This window comes from Martes martes (assembly GCF_963455335.1).
Source record: "Martes martes genome assembly, chromosome: 14".
NCBI classification, from domain to species: domain Eukaryota; kingdom Metazoa; phylum Chordata; class Mammalia; order Carnivora; family Mustelidae; genus Martes; species Martes martes.
The window spans coordinates 62,024,577-62,046,583 of record NC_137902.1 but is presented as its reverse complement, the minus strand read 5'-3'; the positions used below and the strand labels follow the sequence as shown (position 1 = coordinate 62,046,583).

At 39.4% G+C, this 22,007-nt stretch overlaps 1 protein-coding gene across 2 annotated transcripts in view; it reads left to right on the top strand.

Moving 5' to 3' along the window:
• Positions 1 to 1,163: 1,163 nt before the first annotated feature.
• NRBF2 (nuclear receptor binding factor 2) overlaps positions 1,164 to 22,007 on the top strand; it is a 34,498-nt gene continuing 13,654 nt past the window's right edge. The window contains exons 1-2 of one of the 2 annotated variants that reach the window (XM_080822682.1): positions 1,164 to 1,390; positions 18,358 to 18,442. In XM_080822682.1, the coding sequence (XP_080678808.1) occupies positions 1,361 to 1,390; positions 18,358 to 18,442 (115 nt within the window). In that variant the 5' untranslated portion in view covers positions 1,164 to 1,360. The remainder of the gene's footprint in view (positions 1,391 to 18,357; positions 18,443 to 22,007) is intronic. The other variant, XM_080822683.1, reaches the window with a different exon arrangement.

Below are 22,007 nucleotides of genomic sequence, written 5' to 3'. Positions count from 1 at the left end.
TTTCATAGCCTTTGGCTTGTTGGGCCAACAGGGTGACAGCAAGTGGCAGAAAACTAGGGCTGGTGGATGCAATGTTTGTGTCATCATTTGGATATGTTTGTATACATCCATCATGTTCTCTCTTTTACTGATTTGACTGAAGTTTCTCTCAAACACTTGTGAGTACTTGAATACATCACACTCTCCTTCCTTGTCCAGCTCTCACTGAAGTTTATTAAACCTGTCCACCGCACAGCCAGCCACTGGAAATTCACTAGTGCAGTGACATGGATTTACAACCCATGTTTACAGTTTGTCTACTCATCTAGAAGGGGTCTATAATAGTTTTGTTGTTGTTTTGCCCTATAACAAATTATCCCAAATGCGTGACTTATAGCAACACCCATTCATTATCTCACAATTTTCATCGGTCAGTAGTTTGGGCATGACTTCAATGAGTTCTCTGCCCAGGATCTCACAAGGATGCAATCAAGGTGTATGCCTGGGCTCCGACCTCACCTGAAGCTTGGGGTCCTCTTTTAAGATCACATGGCTCTTGAACAAATTCATTTCCTTGAAGCCGTGGAACTCATGGTGCTTCTCTCCCAGCTCCTTATCTGTACCCTTTACGACATAAATCACAATTATTTTTGTCAGCGAATTCCTTGACAGAAGGAATTCCTAGCAGAGTGGTTTAGCACATAACTGCTAACTTAATAAAGTATTCTATTTGGCTATTTGTAACACCTATTACTTCTATTACACCTATTACTTTCTTAATTAGTATGCTATCATCTAGAAGGCAGAGCCCTTTATCATTCTTTTGTCTCCCTCCAGGGGGAAGTCTAGTCCAGCGAAAAAAATCAGATGCAAGAATAAAGGTGGGAACGGGAGAGCAAAAGAAGACGTGGCAAAGCACGTCTTTTGGGGATTTGGGGAAAAGTCATACGGAAGAAAATGAGAGAGGCCAAGAGCTAAGTCAGACTCTTATTTAAATTTCAACAAGGCTGTCCACCCCCACCACGTGACGTCAGAGAAGACGTCAAGAAGCTAAAGAAACGCCTCTCGCGAGAGGAAAGACAGCCCATGCCCCGCCTTCCCTGAGCCCCACCCACTGCCCCCGCTCCCCACGCCCACCTTGAACGAGCCACGTGTGACGCCATGACGCGTGCGTGGCCGCGGCGCAGGGGGCGGGCCCGCGGCGCGCCACCGGAGGAGGAAGTGGTGCGGTTGTTGCTCCCTCTGCGCCCACTGCTGGCTCCCGGGGCGCGGAGAGGGGCAGCTGTCGCCACCACTGCGTCGCCCCCTCTACTACTGTGTCCCTCCATGTGCCCCGGCGCCGTCGCTCCCCTTCCTCAGGCCGCCGCTTACCCCGGGGTCTATGGAAGTAATGGAAGGACCCCTCAACCTGGTGAGTAGCCAACAGAGGGTCGTGTCCGCGCTCAGGAGCTTTTGCTTCAGGAGTGCTGTCGTGTCGCCGGAGTGCTGCAGACCCTCCAGGCCGGCGGGGGTGATCCTGAGGGGAAAGGGAGGAGAGCAGGCGTGGTCCCCCAGCGGCTCCGCGCAAGCAGCCCCAGCTGTTGCCCCCTTCAGTATCCCGGGAAGGTATCACGTCCCACTTCCCGCCGCCCTGGGGCTCCCCCAGTCGCAGTGCCCTGAGCGAGGGGCTTCCACCAGCGGGGAAAGCCACCTCCTCTTCAGGCTGGAGGAAATGCCTCCAAGCGCCACGTAACCACCTCGCTGCAGCCTGGAGGGGCACTGAAGCCGGCAGGACAGCAGTGGTATGTAGCACTGGGTTTAACTTCCAACATACAGGGTCTGAAGTCTGAGCCTCCTTACTTTGGAGAGTTGGTGCAATAACCCCTACCCCCATTTTTCCCTCCACGCATTTCTCACCTACATTCAGATGCATAAACTGAGAATCTCTCTTCTCGAGTAAGTTAGAGACAGCTGGGGAAAACAAAACAAAACAGGGCCGTCCCTGTTTTTAGCTCCGTTTCATCACTCGAGAAATCATGAAGATTCGGTAGGTGTTTGTGCTTCTCAGAAAAAGCGCACATAGGCTATTTAGTTATTTATGTTTTTAGGGATTTCAGATGTTCCCATTAAAACAGCAGCGAGGAACACGAGTTCTTTTCTGACTGACTACTGCATCTTTTGGTTTCCTAGAGGGTATCTCTTTTGGATTCTGAAGTCGGATTACTTAATGTAGACAGGAGGAACTTTTGGAGCCCACGTTTGCAGTTCATTTGCGATGGTGGCATTGGAGAAAGGGAGGTATGGAGAATTAGTTTCTGAGGTTGGAACTCTGAACCCTAGTGTGCTGGAAGAGCTCTAGGCTGCATTTAAACCATTCTGTAGAGAAGCAGTCGAGCTTGGGGGTTTGAGTATAGATTCTGAAGCTAGACTGCTTGGATTTCAGTTCTGCCTTTTGTCGCTTAATAGTTCTCTGACCTTGGGCAAATTAGTTGACCTTACCCTGTTTCTGGTTTGTTGTGAGGATTAAAGGAGTAAAGAGGTGTAAAGGGCTTAGAACAGCACCTTGTACCTAGTACAGCGTAAGAGTTAGCTATTACAGTAGCCAGAAGCTCTTAATTTAAAAATTCATTTGTGGGGCGCCTGGGTGGCTCAGTGGGATAAGCCTCTGCCTTTCGCTCAGATCATGATCTGGGGGTCCTGGGATCGAGCCCCACATCAGGCTCTCTGTTCAGCAGGAAGCTTCCCCCCACCACCACCAAGGCCGCACGGCCTGGCTCTCTGCCTACTTGTGATCTCTGTCAAATTAAAAAAAATTTTTTTTAATAAAAACTCATTTGTAAAATGAATGCTTAGACTTGATGCGCTTGAAAAGCCTAAGATTCTAGGACCTATAGCTGATGTTCTCAAATGACTGGTGCCAGGTTAGCTGCTCTGAGAAACACCTCCTAGTTTTTTGTTTGTTTTGTTTTGTTTGTGGATATTAAACAAGTTCATACTTCCTAGTTTTAAGTTGAGCCTGCCCCCATTGGTTAAGAGTTGTTTACACTTAAAAGGAATTGGATGAGATTTGTGAGTTTTTTTAAAAACTAGGGATATATCTTGCACTTTTTCTGTTTTTAAAGTGATGAATAGTTTAAGTGAAATATAATAGATGGCTCAGTACTGAAACTTCACAGGAATATTATTAGAAATAACCAGCAGTTTACAGAGTGCTTCAAAGTTCAAGTGTCCTTGCAAAATGACCATTGGTTCAGTTCCAGTTTGCTTCACTTTATTTGGCTACAGGCTGCAGCATAACTCCAGCCAGCGGCCCCACTCGTGTGTGGTAGCTTATGAGAAAACTGGAGCTGGGTGACAGTTGAAGATGGAGCAGCAGAATCACCAGTTTAGGAGAAATTAGTTAAATGGTGACAATAGTATTACCTTTCTATAGAGGAGAATTTTGGCTAGAACCTTGTCGAGCAGGCTAGCATAATTGCATTATCCAGCCGTAAGATGTATGTGGACAAGTATCAGACCATTTGAGATTTGAAAGACCTGAGTTGGAAGATAACAGATGAACAGAGATTAACATTTACTTGAATCATTTTAACTGCTAAATGCCAATGAGAGGCCTCTGAATTTGTCACTCAGTTTTAAAAAATAAGTTGTTTTTTTTTAAGATTATCACTTTTTTTATGTCAGCAGTTAACCAACTTAGTATCCAGTTGACTAAACGTGAGAAATAGTTCTCAGTGCTATGATTTAATGAGTGCCTGTGAAAATCCCAGTAGTTTATATAGGATTTTTCTGTTTCTTTTTTTCTTTTTTTAAAAATATTTTATTTATTTATTTGACAGAGATCACAAGTAGGCAGAGAGGCAGGCAGAGAGGGAGAGGGAGAGAGGGAAGCAGGCTGCCCACTGAGCAGGGAGCCTGACTCGGGGCTTGATCTGAGGACCCTGAGATCATGACCTGAGCCAAAGGCAGAGGCTTAACCTACTGAGCCACCCAGGTGCCCTATAAAGGATTTTTCTAATGACATTATAGTATGGTCGAGATTTGATGTATAAGGACTTATTATAGTACCTAGGTTTATAGTTATTTGTCCTCAGAGCATCCTTGGTTTTTAGGAAGAACTGCTTCCCAGTTTTACAGAAAAATAAGCCTAGACTGAGAGAAATAAAGTAATTAGATTGTGGGTCACAAGTTACTTTAATAATCATGACCTTTCTAACAGTAGTTCTGAATTAATGTACAGTACTCACCATTTTCATTTCATTGTGGGCTTTACATATATTGGACTGTGGATTCTATGTCATTTAGTGCCTTTGCTTTAGTATGGATTCTCTTATGTCAGTTTTGCAGTAAGGGCCTTATGTGCTTACTTCCTGGCAGTAGATTTTTTTAAATACAGGAGACTGGTCCAAAAATAGTCATTTTAATATATAATACAGATACTGTGTTCTAGTTCTCTGGTTTTTGAAATTGGTTAAAAGAAAAACTAAATCCTATATCCATGGTTGGGTGCAGAGGAATAACTAGTCTTTGGACTGAATAAGTTTGGTTTCATCAGTTTTTTTCTTTTTGTCAATCTTTAATATAGAAAAATTATAGCTTATAAAGTTACTTAGTGTATATTTAGGCATTTCTTTCCGTTTAATATTGTTATAGGGAGTGCTGGTAGCAAACATCAAAACTTGTGTGAGATAATTTGTAGTTCTTTGATTTGTTTACTGCCTATTTGGGAAGTGATGTCAGACCTTAATTTACACATGACTGTTGCTCATGCTTTGTTTACCTACTCTGCAAACTCTTAAGGACGGGGTCCATGTGACTATGTGGCCGCAGTTGTACGGGTTTGGCTCTATTAAGTGCTGAGAATGTTTTGTTGAGTAACTGAGCTTCCCTCTGGAGTGGTCATTTCTCATCTAAGACAAGGAATCAGATATCATGGTCCAGAGAACAGCCTTGTACATACCAGGAGCCTTTATAATTCTCCCATCTTACTTAATGGTGACAGTAAAATGTTTAAGGTAAAAAACAGCCTGTTTTGAACCACTTTCTTGTTGCCCTAAAAAATTTCAAGTCAATTTTATCCTCTTACAGCTATTTGGGCTCACTGGAAGCACTCTGGGGAAAGGTAGTAGAGCACGAAGACTTACCCAACAATTACTAAGTGCTAGGGTTGGCATCTGGCACTTTACATATATAGTTGACCTTGAACAATGTGGGGATTAGGGGTACTGGCTTCCTGTGTGGTCAGAAACTCCATGTGTAACTTTTGACTCCCCATAGACTTTTTTTTATGATAGTATACTGTCAGTTTTTATTTATGAATGTACTACCTTAACTGTAAGTTTCTGTATGTTCCTTTATTATTTTCCACATTTTCCGTATATTCAACAATAATCATAAGTAATTTTTTTTAAAGGTTTATTTATGGGGTGCCTGGGTGGCTCAGTGGGTTAAAGCCTCTGCCTTTGGCTCAGGTCATGATCCCAGATTCCTGGGATTGAGGCTCCCATGGGGTTCTCTGCTCAGTGGGGAGCCTGCTTCCCCCTGCCTTCTCTCTCTCCCTGCCTTGCTGCCTACTTGTGATCTCTGTCAGATGAATAAATAAAATCTTTTTTTTTTAAAAAAAAAAGGTTTTTTTATTTGGGGAGGTGGGGGAGGGGCAGTGGAAAAGGGAGAGAAACACTCAAGCAGACTCCTTGCTGAACACAAGCCTGATGTGGGGCTCAGTCCAACGATCCTGAGAACATGATCCTAGCTGAAATCAAGAGTCCAATGTTGAACCAGCTGAGTCACCCAGGCGCCCTCCCCCCCATAAAGAATATTATTAATAAATAAGAACATAATTTTAAAATGCCTCTATTATTTTACCAGTATTTACATAAACTTAAATATTTCTGTTTCCATGACCCTAATAGTCTTATTTATTTAATGTTTTAAGTTTTTATTTATATTCTAGTTAACATATAGTGTAATATTAGTTCAGGAGTAGAATTTAGTGATTCGTCACTTACATGTAACACCCAGTGCTCAGTCACAAGTACCCTTAATACTTGTCACCCATTTAGTTCAAACCCCCTGCCCCACCTACCCTTCAGCAACTCTATTTGTTTTCTGTAGTTAAGAATCTCTCTTATGGTTTGCTTCTCCTCCTCCCCCTCTCTTTTTTTTCTTTCCCTTATGTTCATCTGGGTTTTTTTTTTTCTCTTAAATTCCACATATGAGTGAAACCGTATATTTGTCTCTGACTTCATTTAGCATGATACTCTCTGGTTCCATCTACGTCGTTGGAAGTGGCAAGATTTCATTCTTTTTGATGACTAATATTCCATTGTAAATATGTACCACATCTTCTCTATCCGTTCACTGGTTGATGGACGTTAGGGCTCTCTCCATAATTTGGCTATTGTGATAATGTTGCTATAAATATTGGGATGCACGTGTTCCTTTGAATCACTGTTTTTGTATCCTTTGGATAAATTCCTAGTAGTGCAGTTGCTGGGTCATAGGGTAATTTTATTTTATTTTATTTTTTTTTTTTTTTAAAGATTTTATTTATTTATTTGACAGACAGATCACAAGTAGGCAGAGAGGCAGGCAGAGAGAGAAGGGAGGAAGCAGGCTCCCCGCTGAGCAGAGAGCCCGATGTGGGGCTCGATCCCAGGACGCTGGGATCATGACCTGAGCCGAAGGCAGCGGCTTTAACCCACTGAGCCACCCAGGTGCCCCGGGTAATTTTATTTTTAACTTTTTGAGGAACCTCCATACTGTTTTCCAGAGTGGCTGTACCAGTTTGCCTTCCCACCAGTAGTGTAAGAAGGTTCCTCTTTCTCCACATCCTGGCCAACCCCCGTTATTTCTTGTGTTGTTAATTTTAGCCATTCTGATAGGTGTGAGGTAATACCTCATTGTAGTTTTGATTTGTATTTCCCTGATAATGAGTAATGTTGAGCATCTTTTCATGTGTCTGCTGGCCATCTGGATGTCTTCGTTGGAAAAATGTCTATTCATATCTTCTGCATACTTCTTAACTGGGTTATTTGTTTTTGGGGTGTTGATTTTGATAAGTTCTTTATAGATTTTGGACTAACCCTTCCTCAGATCATTTGCAGATATCTTCTCCCATTCTGAAGGTTGCCTTTTAGTTTTGTTGATTGTTTCCTTGAAGTCCCAGTAGTTCATATTTGCTTTTGTTTCCCTTGCCTCTGGAGATGTGTCTAGTAAGAAGTTGCTATGACTAATGTCAAAGGGGTTCTCTTCTAGGATTTTGGTAGTTTTTTATGTCATATTTAGGTCTTCCATCCATTTTGAATTTATTTTTGTGTATGGTGTAAGGAAGTGGCCCAGTTTCCTTCTTTTGCATGTTGCTGTCCAGTTTTCCCAACTCCCTAAAGACTTAACTACTCCTAGCCTACTGTTGACTGGAAGTCTTAACCAATAACATAAACAGTTGATTAGCACATATTTTGTATATGTATTATGTACCATTTTCTTATAATAAACTAGAGAAAAAATATTAGGATCATAAGGAATGTACTTTACAATACTACACTGTATTTGCTGAAAAAAAAAATCCAGGTATAAGTGGACCTGTGCAGTTTGAACCACTGTTATTCAAGGGTCAACTGTATTATTTATCTTCTTAGTAGCTGTATATTTTGCCATTTTACTGATGAAGATACTGAAATGCAGAGTAAGTGGTGATAATAGGATTTGAAAGCAAGACTTTCATTAAAATAGTGATCTTAGTATTAGATCAGTGTTTGCCCATTTGGTTTTTTTATTTTTATTTTTTAAAGATTTTATTTATTTATTTGACAGAGAGAGAGATCACAAGTAGGCAGAGAGGCAGGCAAAGAGAGCCGGGGAAGCAGGCCCCTGCTGAGCAGACAGCCCGATGCGATGCCAGGCTCCATCCCAGGACCCTGAGACCATGACCTGACCTGAAGGCAGAGGCTCTGACCGCCCCTCATTTGTTTTGACTGTGATCTGCAGTGAGATTTTTATGTAATGACAGGACACATATACATATGTCTGTATTACTGCAGAGCTGCCACATTATGCATATGCCTCTTGAAATTGTGGGAAATACAGGGGCTTTCATAAATTTCACCCAAAACAAAACTAATATTTACTATTGCAATATTTTTAAAAAACTAATGTTTGCTATTACTGTGTAATACTTCATATTAGGTTTTTAAAACTCTAGTATTTCCTATTAGAGCTTAAATATTTACTCTGATATTTACTACTAGGTTTTTTAAATGCTGGTTTTGACCCACTAAATTGATTTCACAACTTACTGGTGGATTGTATCCTACAGTTTGTCTTCACAGCAGATGGTGGCAGTTCTGAAGAAAAGTAAGCTACACTGGAAATTAGTTAGCAAAAAAGATGCAGCAGAGCTGCATGTGGGAGAAATTGATCATTGGAGTTAAAATCAAAAACAGGTCTTGGACTTCTAACACTTCTAATGTAACTTGAGCAGTTACATTACGTTAGTTTGATGGGTCAGTTCAGTACTTACTTTACTGTTAGGAGGTACTACTTTCCTGTGGGAGATTTACAGTGAATTTATTGGGGAAGGGAGGAGAGTGAATGTGGCTTCTCCTTTGCTCTCTATTGAAGACCCTGCCACAAGGTTCAGAAGGACATTACATTTTCCTCTACCTTTTTGGTATTGTGTTTGTTATGGTGTTCTCTTCCTGTCATCTTTACGTACAGCTTTCCCCAAGGACACAGAAATAAATACATGAAAAGTAATAGAAGTAAAACTCTTTTCCTTTGGGAAAAAAGACAATATTGAGTCTGTATTTTTAAAGCAGTATGTGGAAGTAGGAGGTACTTCTTGGTGGGGGCAGTCACTAAATAATTTAGTTGTAGTTAGGATTTTCACTGGTTGCAGGTGATGAAAGCCACTTAAGATTAGCAAATGCCAAAAGGGATAATTTATTGAAAGGGATAATGTATTGGAATCAAAAGAAAGGTGCAGGAAGGCCAGCGCTACAATGTAGGTGTGTCTAAGAACTTGGGGGACCTGAGGCTCAAAGATAATCAGATTCTCCTTCTGCCTCTTCAGGCTTGACTGCTTTACTTCTCTCCGCAGACTTATATTATTTGATTAATTCCTGTTTAGTTAAAACTTTCTTGACAGACTCTGTTCCTAAGCTTGAAAATCTAGTGGAAGAGATTCTTTATGTGTCCAGAGGACAAGGTAATATAAGATCATGGCAACTTCATAAGAATCCTCTTGATTACCTAAGAAGAAGAGCAGTTCACAGAAGGAGTTATGTGTGAAGTTATTTGTGAAGTGTTAGCTGTTTCTAATGAGGATTCAGCAAGGGAGGAATTTGTACAGGACACACAGTAAGACATTACTAAATCTGGAGCTGTTTTACTTTTTATAAATGTTTTAGAACATTTTGTAATATTGGGCTTTCATTTGTATTGAAGATGGAATAGGAACATTTCTGGTTAAAATGCCCGGGAGATTGGTTGTTGGATGAAATAGTGAATGAAGTGCACCAAGGACCAATTCTTTCTTTGTATATATGTATATACCTATGTATAGTAATTTTTAAATTTTGATGCAGAGTTTTATTCTGATATTTTTCCTAAATACAGTAGTGTTCTGTCAGCATTTACCAGTCTCCCATCCTTCCATGCAACTTAACATTCATTCCCTTGTCCAGCTAACCAACAACTCTGAGTAATTACTGTCTCCTGAGGTACTGTTCTGGACCTCAAGGATTCAACAGTGAAGAGGACAAGGTCCCAGTTTTTACAACTTTTGTCCCATGTCTTTAGTTTTCTTTTCATCTGTTGCGTCCTCATTCTGTATTTTCTTTAATATCTGAAGCATAGTTACTTTAAGTTCCTCAATATTAATTCCAGCATATGGATTATCTCTGGGTCTGTTTCCGTTGTCTATCTCTTTATTACCAGTCACTTTTTCCTGCTTCACATGCTTAGTAAGTTTATTGTATGTCATGCTTTGTGGATGATGTGTTGTAGAGACTGAAATAGGAGTCTTCCTCTAAAGAGTATTTCATGCTGGTTGGCAGTTAAAATACTGGCAGATCACCATGATCTAGTCTAAACTTGGTTTTTAGGCTTTATTAGGGTGGGCCTATTTTAGTTTTACCCATAATGCCTAGAGTGAGATCCTTAGTCCATAGGGCTGACAGAACTGAAAGCCCTGGTGTTCACCAAGGTTACTGTAGTCTGTCCAGCCTAAATGGCAACCTGTCTCCCCAACACCGTGTGGCTTCTGAAATGTCTGTGCAGTGTCTGCTAGATCTCCTGGAGTTACACCTTGTGCATATGCAGCTTAGGCATTGGCTAAGGACCTCAAAGAATTTTTTTAATGCTTGTTTTTAGATTGTCTTCTTCACTGCAGTTCCCTCCAATCCTGGACCCTCCTCAAATTCCAGTCTTTTGACTCTAGTCCTCATTCCACCTTCCCAGTTAGATACTGCCTTCTGCTTGGGTTTTATTTTTCTGCACTATGTTTTGGAAAGTGATCTCAGGAAGCAAGCCAGGTGAATGTAGGTCTCACCTTGTGTTTATCCTTTTCTTGAGAATGTGGCCTTCTGTTAACTTTTTTGTTCAGTGTCTGTAAACTGTTGTTTTTATATATTGTAGCCAGCTTTGTAATTGTCTACAGCTGGTGGTAAGCCGATGCTAGCTACTGCCTTACAGCTAGCTACTGCCTTACAGCCGATGCTAGCTACTGCCTTAAATCTAAATCTCCATGAGAATTCAAGAGGTTCTCAACAAAATTACATCAGTTTATTGTAAGCCTAAATGCCAGAAAGTACTTTAGTATGAGATTGTAGTATCATGAAGTCTAATACGCAGTACACAATGACAGTATCAACCTCATGAGGATTGGCCAGTCACTGCTTTCCCTATTTAAACATTGGTTTCTAGGGGTGCTTGGTTGGCTCAATCAGTAGAGCATGTGATTCTTGATCTCGGGTTGTGAGTTGAAGCCCCACATTGGATGCAGAGTTTACATTAAAAAAAAAAAAAGTACTTCTAATAGAGTTTGAGGCAGCTTACAATGAAAGATGAAGATGCCATATATTAGTATATGAGTTATACAGCGAAGTATTCCAAGATTTAGGAGCTTAAAATAATACACATTTGTTTTCTTACAGTTTCTGTGAGGCAGGAATAAGGGCATGGCTTAGGTGGTCCTTTGCTACAGGGTCTCAAGACTGATGTCAAGGTGTCATCTGGGGTTGCAGTTCTATTTGAAGGTTCCACTGGGGCAGGAGCTAATTCCAAGCTCACTCACATGGTCGATGGTAGGATTTAATTCCTTGAAGGCTCTGTGATCAGCTTTTGGATTCAGTTCCTTGCTGGCTGTTGGCAAACTACCCTCAGTTTTTTCCATGTGAGCCTTTCCATAAGGCAGTTCACAAGAAGACTGTTGGCTTCATTAAAGTGAGCATGGGAGAGAAAGTGCTACCAAGATGGAAGTGGCAGTCTTTTGTAAACTAATCGTCTGAATCAACAAAGAATGTCAAGAAAATATAATTCTGTGGGACTATATCAGACTAATAAGCTGCACAGCAAAGGAAATCATTGACAAAATGAATGGGAGAAAATATTTGCAAATTATACATCTGATAAGGTGTTAATGCCTAAAATATATGAAGAATTCATATAACTCAATAGCAGAAAATCAAACATCCAATTAAAAAATGGGCTGAGGATCTGAGTAGACATTATTCCTTTTTTTTTTTTAAAAGATTTTATTTATTAGAGAAAGAAAGAGCATGAGTGGAGGAGGCAACAAACGGAAAAGCGGGATACCCTGCTGAGCAGGGAGCCCAACTCAGGACTCAATCCCAGGACCCTGGGATCATGACCTGAGCTGAAGGCAGACACTTAACCGACTGAGCCACCCAAATGCCCCAAATAGACATTTTTCCATAGGAGACATGCCAATGGCCAATTGGTACAGGAAAAGATACTTAACATCACTGATATCAGGGAGATAGATGCACATCAAAACCACAGTGAGATACCATTTCACCGATATTAGAACAGCTAATATAAAAAAGGCTAGAAATGACAGTTGTTGGCTAGGATCTAAAGAGAAGAGAACCCTTGTGCACATTGGTGGGAATGCAAATTGGAGCAGCCACTATGGAAAACAGTATGGAAGTTCCTCAAAAAAAAAAGTAAGAATGGACCTACCTTATGATCCAACAATTCCACTTCTGGGTGTTTGAAGAAAATGAAAACACTAACTTGAAAAGTTATATGGACCCTATGTTCTTTGAAGCATTATTTATAATAGCCAAGATATGGAAACAACCTAAGTTTCCCTTGCTGGATGAATGGATAAAGATGTGGTATTTATACAGTGGGATATTATTCAGCCACACACATACAAACACACACACACACACACACACGATGAAATCTCATTTATGGCAAAATGAATGGACATAGAGGACATTATGTGATATGAAGTAAGAGAAAGACAGTCATGTGTGATTTTACTTACGTATGGAACTTAAAAGGCAAAAAAACCCCAAAACAAAACAAAAAACAAGCTCATAGAGCGGATTGGTAGTTGTCTTAGGTGGTGGTGAGGGGTGGTCAGAATAGATGGAGGAGGTCAGAAGGTACAAACTTGTGGTTATAAATAAGTCCTAGGATAGAATATGTAGCGTGGTGACTGTTGGTGATAATACTGTTCGTGTATTTGAAAGTTGCAAAGATAGTATATCTTAAAAATCTTCATCTGAAGAAAAAAAGTTTTGGGGCATCTGGATGGCTCAGTTGGTTAACTGACTATTGATTTTGGCTCAGGTCATGATTTCAGGGTCATGAAATTAAGCCCCATGTTGAGCCTCCTTAAGATTCTCTCTCCCTCAGCTCCCCACCTCTTTAAAAAAAAAAGTTTTTTGTAATAATGTATGGTGTATGATGTTAAATAGACTTATTGTGATCATTTTGCAGTATACACAAATATCAAATCATGTACACCTGGAACTAATATAATGTTACATGTCAACTATACTTGAATTAAAAAAGAAAATAGCCTATGGGAAGCAGCTACTAATGATTAGTTAACTGTGATGTTTTAGAATGAAAAAGATAATTAGGACAGAAAACACTGATTTTTTATTTTGAAGTATAGTTGACATAGTGTTATATATTAGTTTCAGGTCTACAATGTAGTGATTTAATAATTCTATACATTTCTCAGTGCTCATCAAAGTTACCATATGTTATTAAAGTGTTATTGACTATATTCCCTGTGCTGCACTTTTCATCTGTTACTTATTATATTTATTTTTTTCTTCTTTTTTATTGAGGTATAATTGACACACAATATATTAGTTTCATGTATATACCATACTGGTTTGATATTTTAAGCATTGCAAATTGATCCTCACAAGTCGTTATCTGTTACTTATTTTATAAGTGGAAGTTTGTATCTCTTAATCGCTTACACCTATTTGGTTCATCAACCCAGCCCTCTTCCCTCTGGCAACCACCAGTTCTCTGTGTTTGTGTGTTTCTGTTTTGTTGTTTTGGAAAACACTGATTTTTATGAAAGATTTATACAGTTATAAGAAATCTGGAGGGTTAAAACAGACAAAAATTTGAGCTCATTTATTTACCAGCAAGGGAGATGAAAATGGGTTAATGGAGTTGAAGCTCTTGAACAGTGTGATATTACCTTTTCTGCCTAACAGTTTCCTGGCCAGTATTGATACTTTGAGAAATAGATAAATAAAATTTAAGTTTAATTTGTTTTGTTCAGTAGCCAAAATAGGTGCATTCTTGGCTTAAACATTTTTTGAATTACTAGTGAATCTAGTCATAAAGACCTGGAGTGTCTTTTATCCTTTCTTAATGAATATGAAATATTGAGTTAAAGCCTTTTCCATAAATCAGTGCATCTTGAAATACTTGGCAAAAAACCCCCAAGTTATCAGAATTAAAATCTATCACTGCCCAGACTGCTTTTAGAATCCCTCAGCAAATGTTTCCATTTCAGTTGCTTCTTGTTCCTGTTTTATTTTGAATTACCAAGAAACTTTATTTATAGACTTAGTATATTTAATGGCTGTGATTCTGCCAAGAAGAGTATTTAAAGAGATCAATTTTAGGGGCACCTGGATGGCTCAGTGGGTTAAAGCCTTTGCCTTCGGCTCAGGTCATAATCCCTGGGATCCTGGGTCCTGGGATCGAGCACCACATTGGGCTCTCTGCTTAGCAGGGAGCTCCTGCTTCCTCCTCCCTCTCTCTCTGCCTGCCTCTCTGCCTACTTGTGATCTCTGCCAAATAAATAAATAAAATCTTTAAAGAAAAATAAAGAGATCAATTTTAAATTAAAGGGATCTTTAAAAAATTGTTTTAAAAATAAGAAGTATTGGGGTGCCTGGGTGGCTTAGTTCGTTAAGCATCTGACTGTTGATCTCAGGGTCATGAGTTCAAGCCCCATGATGGATCCTACTTAAACAAAAAAGGAAGTATCAATAATAATAATGATGATAAGTAAGTAAAAATAAGAAGTATTACCAAAATAAATTTCCTGTAATATCTTCAGTTAAAAAAAAATCAGTTTAGTCTCCAACTGCATTGTGAACTTGATGGCAAGTACTACCAAGGGTTCTGTGGTCTTTTAACTAGTTTAATTTTAACAGTACTCTCATTTTAGAGATGGGAAAACACAGGCAGAAAGTTAATGTGAATTTCATGTGTCTAGTAATTGTTCAAGCTGAGATTTGAACCTAGGCAGTCACATTCTGTACAGAGTCTGGGCTTGCTAGGTGTCTAACAAGAACTTAGTGGGAGCTGTATTTTTTTTTTTTAATAGGGAATTTGATTGCTGTGGTGTCAAATAACCTAGAGTAGGTGTGTGTTTTTATTTATTTATTTAAAGATTTTTATTTATTAGAGATCACTAGTAGGCAGAGGCAGGCGGAGAGAGGCGGGGGTGGGGGGGAGAGGGGAAGCAGACTTCCTTCTTCTTTTTTTTTTTTTTTAGGAAGGGGAATAGAAGAGTAAGGAGAAATGAAATTGGGGTGGTGGCAGTGGGGTGATGAGGTCTGGAGTGTAGGGCAAAGATAAGGAAAGAAGCAGACTTCCTTCTGAGTAGAGAGCCTGATGGTGGGGCTTGATCCCAGGACCCGGAGATCATGACCTGAGCTGAAGGCAGAGGCTTAATTCAGTGAGCCACCCAGGTGCCCCAGGTGTGTGTTTTTAAATGAGCTGTAACTCCTGAATTGGCAGAGTGATCAGAGATTGGACTTTACATGGGGAGGTTTTAGTGAACGTAGGAGGGGTAAGAGATCCTATTTTCACCACTTGAGAACTTTTTGTTTCTTTGGTGTTCAAGAAGCAATTTATTCTGTTACTTTGGAGCTTGAAGTTGAATTAGGAAGCTTCATAAGTATAGTACAACATAGAAAGTGGTTAATGTCATCAGAGACACAGATCATAGAGACATAGTGTCAGAGTGAGGTGACCTAAGAGAGCGTCTCATCCCTGCTTCTCAGTGTGTCCAGGAGCCAGCTGTGCTTCACCTGCACCTGCTCTAGACCAGTGGAATCAGTCTGCATTTTAACCAGATCCCCAGGTGATTTGTATTCCATTAAAACTTGAAGCACCGATCTGTTCCACGTCTATCACTTCACGGAGCCTGAAGGATGACGTAATTTAACTAGTTAGTGGTAAAGCCAAGACTTGAGCCCAGAGCCCTGGGTTCATGGTAGGGATGGATCTGCACTTGCCATGCATAGTTAGGAGGTACTTTGAAATTTCAGAGCAGGTTTGTCTCTTATGTATGGCTTCTTGCAAAGCTCAGAAAGGTTAAGGCACCTGCAGATGCACCGCTTTCTTTGTTTTTCATTTACTGCCTAGACTTAGAGTCTTGTGCCACTTGCTTTAACTATATTATCAGAACACATTACTTAGAGAAATTGTGTTCTCAACTTAGCTTTCTTCATGTAGATTCTTTTCCCAAAAGATCTGTGCCACTTCTGGGTACTATAGAATACTCCTGGTTCAGAACATATTTTTTTTGCTCAGCTAAAAGTATTTTAAGCCCTTAGCCATTTCTTCTACCTGTTAGTATTTTCAGGAATAAATTGAGAATTAGAAGGAAAGTTTTATTATTATTTGAGGAATAAAAAGTCTCTGAAACAGTTGAAATGAATGATCGTGCTTTTAAAGAGTGTTGCTGGGTCTCCCTTACAAAAATAGAAGGGGAAATGTAAACAGCAAGCATTGCTGAGTGCTGTTTTCTACTTTTGTTTTCACCTCTGTTTTACATTGAGCATGATTTGCAAACATGCCCAGAATATTTCCAATCTCAGTTGCAAAACCGAATTCTCTGAAGTATTTTTATGAGGCATCTGTGGCACATTTAAAAAAAATTTTTTTTTTAAGATTTTATTAATTAATTAATTTATTTATTTGACAGAGAGAGAGAGACAGAGACAGAGAAGCAACACAAGCAGAGAGAGTGGGAGAGGGAGAAGCAGGCTTGCCGTTGAGCAAGGAGCCGGATGCTGGTGGGGTTCAATCCCAGGACCCTGGGATCATGACCTGAGCCAAAGGCAGATGCTTAACGACTGAGCCACCCAGGCGCCCCTGTGGCACAGTTTTTGAAAAGCATTCAAGATAAATCACTTTACACCTGACAGAACAGATTTGCTTTTTGTCTTCTTAAAACATTGAGCTAAAGGGGCACCTGACTGGCTCTGTTGGAAGAGCATGTGATTGTTGATCTCGGGGTTGTGAGTTCAAGCCCAACATTGGGTATAGAGATTACTAAAGAAATGAAGTTGAACAATTTTTTTTTTAATTGTGGCTAAGTACACATAGCATACAATTTACTCTCTTTATCATTTTTTTAAGTACAAAGTACAGTAGCAAGTATATTCACTTGTTGTGCAGCAGGTCTCCAGAACTTTTCATCTTGCAAAACTGAAACTCTACACCTTCAACAACTGCTCAGTTTTCTCTTCTGCTACCCTCAGCAACCATTTCACTTTGTTTTTATGAGTTTGACAGCATTAGATACTCACATAAATGGGATCATGCAGTATTTGTCTTTTTGTAACTGCTTATTTTATATTTTATTATTAGCATAATGTCCTTGTTGTAGCATGTGTCATCCATGTTGTAGCATGTGTCAGAATTTACTTCCTTTGCAAGGCTGAATACGAATTCCTGTGTGTGTGTGTGTGTGTGTGTGTGTGTACACACACGTGCATGGATGCCACATTTTGTTCCTCCATTGATCTATTGATGCACATTTGGGTTGATTCCACCTTTTGACTATTCTGGTTAATGTTGCTGTGAACATGTGTGCAGAGTGCTTTTCACTTTTTTTCCCAAGAAGCTTTGTTAAATTATTTGTGTGTTAATATGAGGAAAACTACACTAGTTAGAAGAATTGCATTGATCATTTCTGTCTGTCTTCTTGCCTGCTAATGTATAACCTTAGGTAAGATATGTGGCCCTTGGGAGTCTGCTGGGCCTCCTTATGTCAGGAAGGGAGTCTTGTAAAGTTGGAGGATTTTTTTTTTTAAGATTTAATTTATTTATTCATGAGAGACAGAGAGAGGCAGAGGGAGAAGCAGGCCTCCCAAGGAGCAGGGAGCCCAATGTGGGACTCATCCCAGGACTCTGGAATCATGATCTGAAATGAAGGCAGACACTTAAACAATTGAACCACCCAGGCACCCATTTGTAGGAATGCTTAAAGTGTAGCACAGATTCAAAGAGGCCAATGACTACTTACTAAGCCATTTTCCTTTACATTTCCTTTAGTCATTTGCTTTCGGGAGTTCTGAGTTTATCTTTGTTGTTTTGGTCAGTGGTTCTTGAGAAAAATCACTGTAATATTAAATATTTGTATAGTTAATTTTTCAGCTGTACAGTGTACAAATTTTTATCTTAAAAACAAATAGTCACTGTAATGTTGGAAGGGAAGAATGAGTTGATATAAGAGAAGCTTGGCTTTTCTGTGAGTAGTTTCCTGATTATAGTTGTTGAATGATACAAACTAGTGAAAGATCTGCAAGATGATTTTTGTTTTGAAAGGAGGTTGTTAAAAATCAAGTAGATACATATTTTAGATAACAATCTGTGATTGAACTCTTCATTAATCTCTGAAGAGTAGAAGAATGTGAGTCACTGAAGGAATTAAGTGCCTGGTGTGAAACTTAATGGTTTATGGGTAGAGTTGAGAAAAGTTGCCAGTCCTTTCAGCTCAAGGAGCTGTCCACTAGATTTCTCACCGATAAAGCCGTAGTGGTTTGCTATATGGCAAAAAAGGGTATCATTTATCTTGTCAAAAAAAATTTTTTTAAGTCAAGTCTTTTTATAATTTAGAGGAATTTCGGAATGTTTGTCTTCTAGGCTCATCAACAAAGCAGACGAGCAGATCGTTTATTAGCTGCAGGGAAATACGAAGAGGCTATTTCTTGTCACAAAAAGGCTTCAGGTGAGTATTTTTCTAAAGAAATACTGAGTCTGAAACTGGAGGGCAGTTTCTTTTCTCCAGCATCTCTCAAAAGTTTATTCAGAACAAAAGTCACAATAGTAATGATGTGTTGTTGCCCAGCACCTACAGGGTTGACACTACTGGCCCATGAGAACATTGGTTTGGATTACTTTCCAGTGAGTATGTTGGATTTCCCAGTTCTTCCTAATCTAGTCTTCCTAAACCATGAAGGTTGCATATGCCATATTATTGGTAAATGATTCTGGACACAGGTTTCTGAAACCAAAGATTCCCTTTTGTTTGTTATTTTGTGAGTAAAGTGATGAAGTTTATTAAATGAAGATACAGAAAAAGCTCTCAAGAGTGAGAGGGGTCCTGACAGGGTTACCGTGAATCCAAAGATTCCTAAAGGTAAACGTGCTACAAGAAGTCTGTTTATCTTAGTTGTTAGGGAAAATGAATTTCAAATAGTTAGCTGTTTTGGGTTATGAAAGTAATAACTGAATTAATTTTAACCAATCAGTTTTCACTGAATTTCTGTTTTCTGAGGTGCTGATGACACTCTTTCTTTAGCTTCTTTCTGAGTATTTCATCTGTACATTCATGCCTATGGTATCTACTGATGATTGCTTTCTTTTCAGTGTGAAATTTAGGATTAATAACTTCTCATCAAACAGTTATTTTATACCAGTCAGTTGCACAGTTCAGCATATGTTGAACTCAGAAAAAGATCTTTGGGGTCTATTTTGTAAAGACTGGTTTCTCTTGGCTGGTTAACAAACCTAGAAGCTTTGGGGAGGGAGTGTTTTACTCATGCTGCATTCGAAATAGGCCACCTTTCTTAGAGCAAGTCCTGTAGTCTTTCTGGTAGAGGAAGACACTATTTTTTTCCTTCTAGGCTGCTGTGTTGATTAAAGCCATGTTGTTTCTTGGCAGAGTGTACCCCTCCAGTGTTGCCTTAGTGCTGAAATACAGACCACACAGTGGACTCTGGTTTGAATAAGTTCTTTTATGTCAATGATTTTTGCCTACACACCCATGATTTTCAGAGAAAATTTCAGGCCTTGTTTTTAAAGAATAAGTTTTGCCACTGAAGTGTATCCCTTCAGCAGTAGGGCTGAGTGCATAATACATACCCTGTAAGTCTTTGTGAATGAATTTTTATGGTGAGTTTTATGGAGAGCTTTTATACAAAATTAAACTTGGCAGCCAGTACTCTTTAAATCTTTCATAAACCATATTTTGTTGTGAATCAAATTGTTAAATTTATAGTCACCTCACAGAAAAGACAACTACTACACTGTTTAAAAAAAAACAATGTTGTGTGGTATGCCTGGGTGGCCCAGTTGGTTAAGTATTTGCCTTCAGCCCAAGTCATGTGGGATTGAGCCCTGCATTGGGCTCCCTGCTCAGCGGGGAGCCTGCTTCTCCCACAGCTTGTGCGTGCTCTCTCTCTGTCAAGTGAATAAATAAAATATTATTTAAAAATGTTGCGGATGAATGCCACTGACATAATACCTTTGATTAAATAACCCACAGTGGTTGTGGTTACATGTATATAAAATATAATACAGTGGAGTGACCAGCATATGTTGTGCATTGAGCAGTAGGAGATTCTGAGTATATAAAAGGTAGAAAGGTCTCCTTCATTCCTAACCTACATCCCTGTCTTTATCTGAGGAGTTAAGACTGATGTTGGGCTTTACACACCTCTCTCTACTTTCTCAGTATCTACATTCTGCGGCATCTCAATGAGTAGTAGAAAAGATAAAGACAGCCTTTTGGATCCCATTAGCTCTAATTAGGGAGGTAGAATTTAAGTGTGATTAGTTAATCCCACTGAGCTGATTTGATTTGGAGTTCAGACTTGGTTAAAAATAGCCTTGTGTTTTAGAGTGGAGTTGTGAATGTAATGCTAGTTTGAAAGTTGATGTGGTTAAGGGCGCCTGGATGGCTCAGTTAGTTAGAATTCTTGGCTGGTAGTCCTACGCAATCCACTTCCCTAAGTGGGTTTTGTTTTTTTCACAAATAATGAAAAGGGCAAATTTTATTTTATTTATAAATAAATTTATATTTTGTTTTTAAGTGAACTCTACACCAAACATGGAACTGTAGCTTAAAATCCTGAGATGAAGAGTCAAAAATTCTACTGACTGAGCCAGCCAAGTACACCTTAAAGCCCAAATTTTATTTTATTTTTTAATTTTTTTCAAAGATTTTATTTATTTGTAAGAGAGAGAGAGAGAGCAAGTGAGCACAAGCAGGGGGAGAGCAGGGAGAGGGAAAAGTGGGCATCCCACCAAGCAAGGAGCCCTATGTGGGACCCGATCCCAAGACCCTGGTATGTGACCTGAGCTGAAGGCAGACGCTCAACTGACTGAACCACACAGGCGTCCCAAGACCCAGATTTTAAATTGAAGCGTGGGACATTCTTTAAGTGACAGTATGACTTTCGTTGATTCTTTTGCACTTTGGAAACTCAGTGTCTTTGGGTATCCTCTGCTGTCATGTTACGTTTCAAGGTTCTACAGGGGCGGTCCAGTTGGTCTAAGCTTAGTTTTTCGAAACTTCCATTTGTTTATAAAGTGAATTTAAAGCAAACTGTAGTTCGCATAGGGACACAAATGTATGCAGACATAATAGGAAGTTTAGGGAAGTTCATCCACACTGTATCAGAGTAGTAGATGGAATGTCTCGACAGCCTTAAACGTGAAGAAAAAAGAAACGGTCTATATGCAGCTATTCAGACTTACTATAGGAATAAAAGGCAGAAAAGTTGCGGATAAAAATGTAAGTATGGCTACAGCAAAGGCTAAAGAACCAACTGTTCTCCATTGGGGAGAGACCATCCAGTTCATTCTGTATCATAAAGACTGGTGGAACCTGGCAGACAACAAAATCATTAAAATATTTGAATTAAGACGACAGAAACATTGCATTGTAGTATCTGCAAGAAGGCGAAAAGGAACTTAATGTAGGGATGAGAGATACCGAAAAGTTTATAGTAAGCAAGAAATAAACAAAATGGAGACTGCGTGTGATCTATTTTAATACTTGTCATTTATACTGTTTTGTTCCAGATAGTATATAAAAGGCCTTAGAGAGGAATACAGCAAAATATAAAATGTAATTAAAAATAAGCAGATGAGGAATCCACAGAAGGATAAAACAAGGAGTGCCTGGAAGCATAGTTCACAAAATGCACCATGAGTTCTTGCTTATTTGGTAGAAGGAGAACTTGGCTTTGAGCTTTCTAGAAGATACCTGAGAGAGGAAAACTAGGGATTTTTACAGTGACTTTTAAAATCCAAGTCAATTAAGTCACCCAGGAACTGATCCTAAGGTCAGAGAGAAGTTGATTGAATTGCTGACCATTTATGGTCTTCATAAAAAACATTATACTATCCTCAACAACTTGCTTACAGTAAATAAGTCAGCAAGTTCTTACGGCTCTTAACTACCTGATTCATGGCAGGTTGATGGGATAGCTCAGAAGTAATTCAATAAAGTAGTTCTGTAGGAGGCCAGAATGATACAATCCAGGTATTCATGTGGGTAAAAAGAC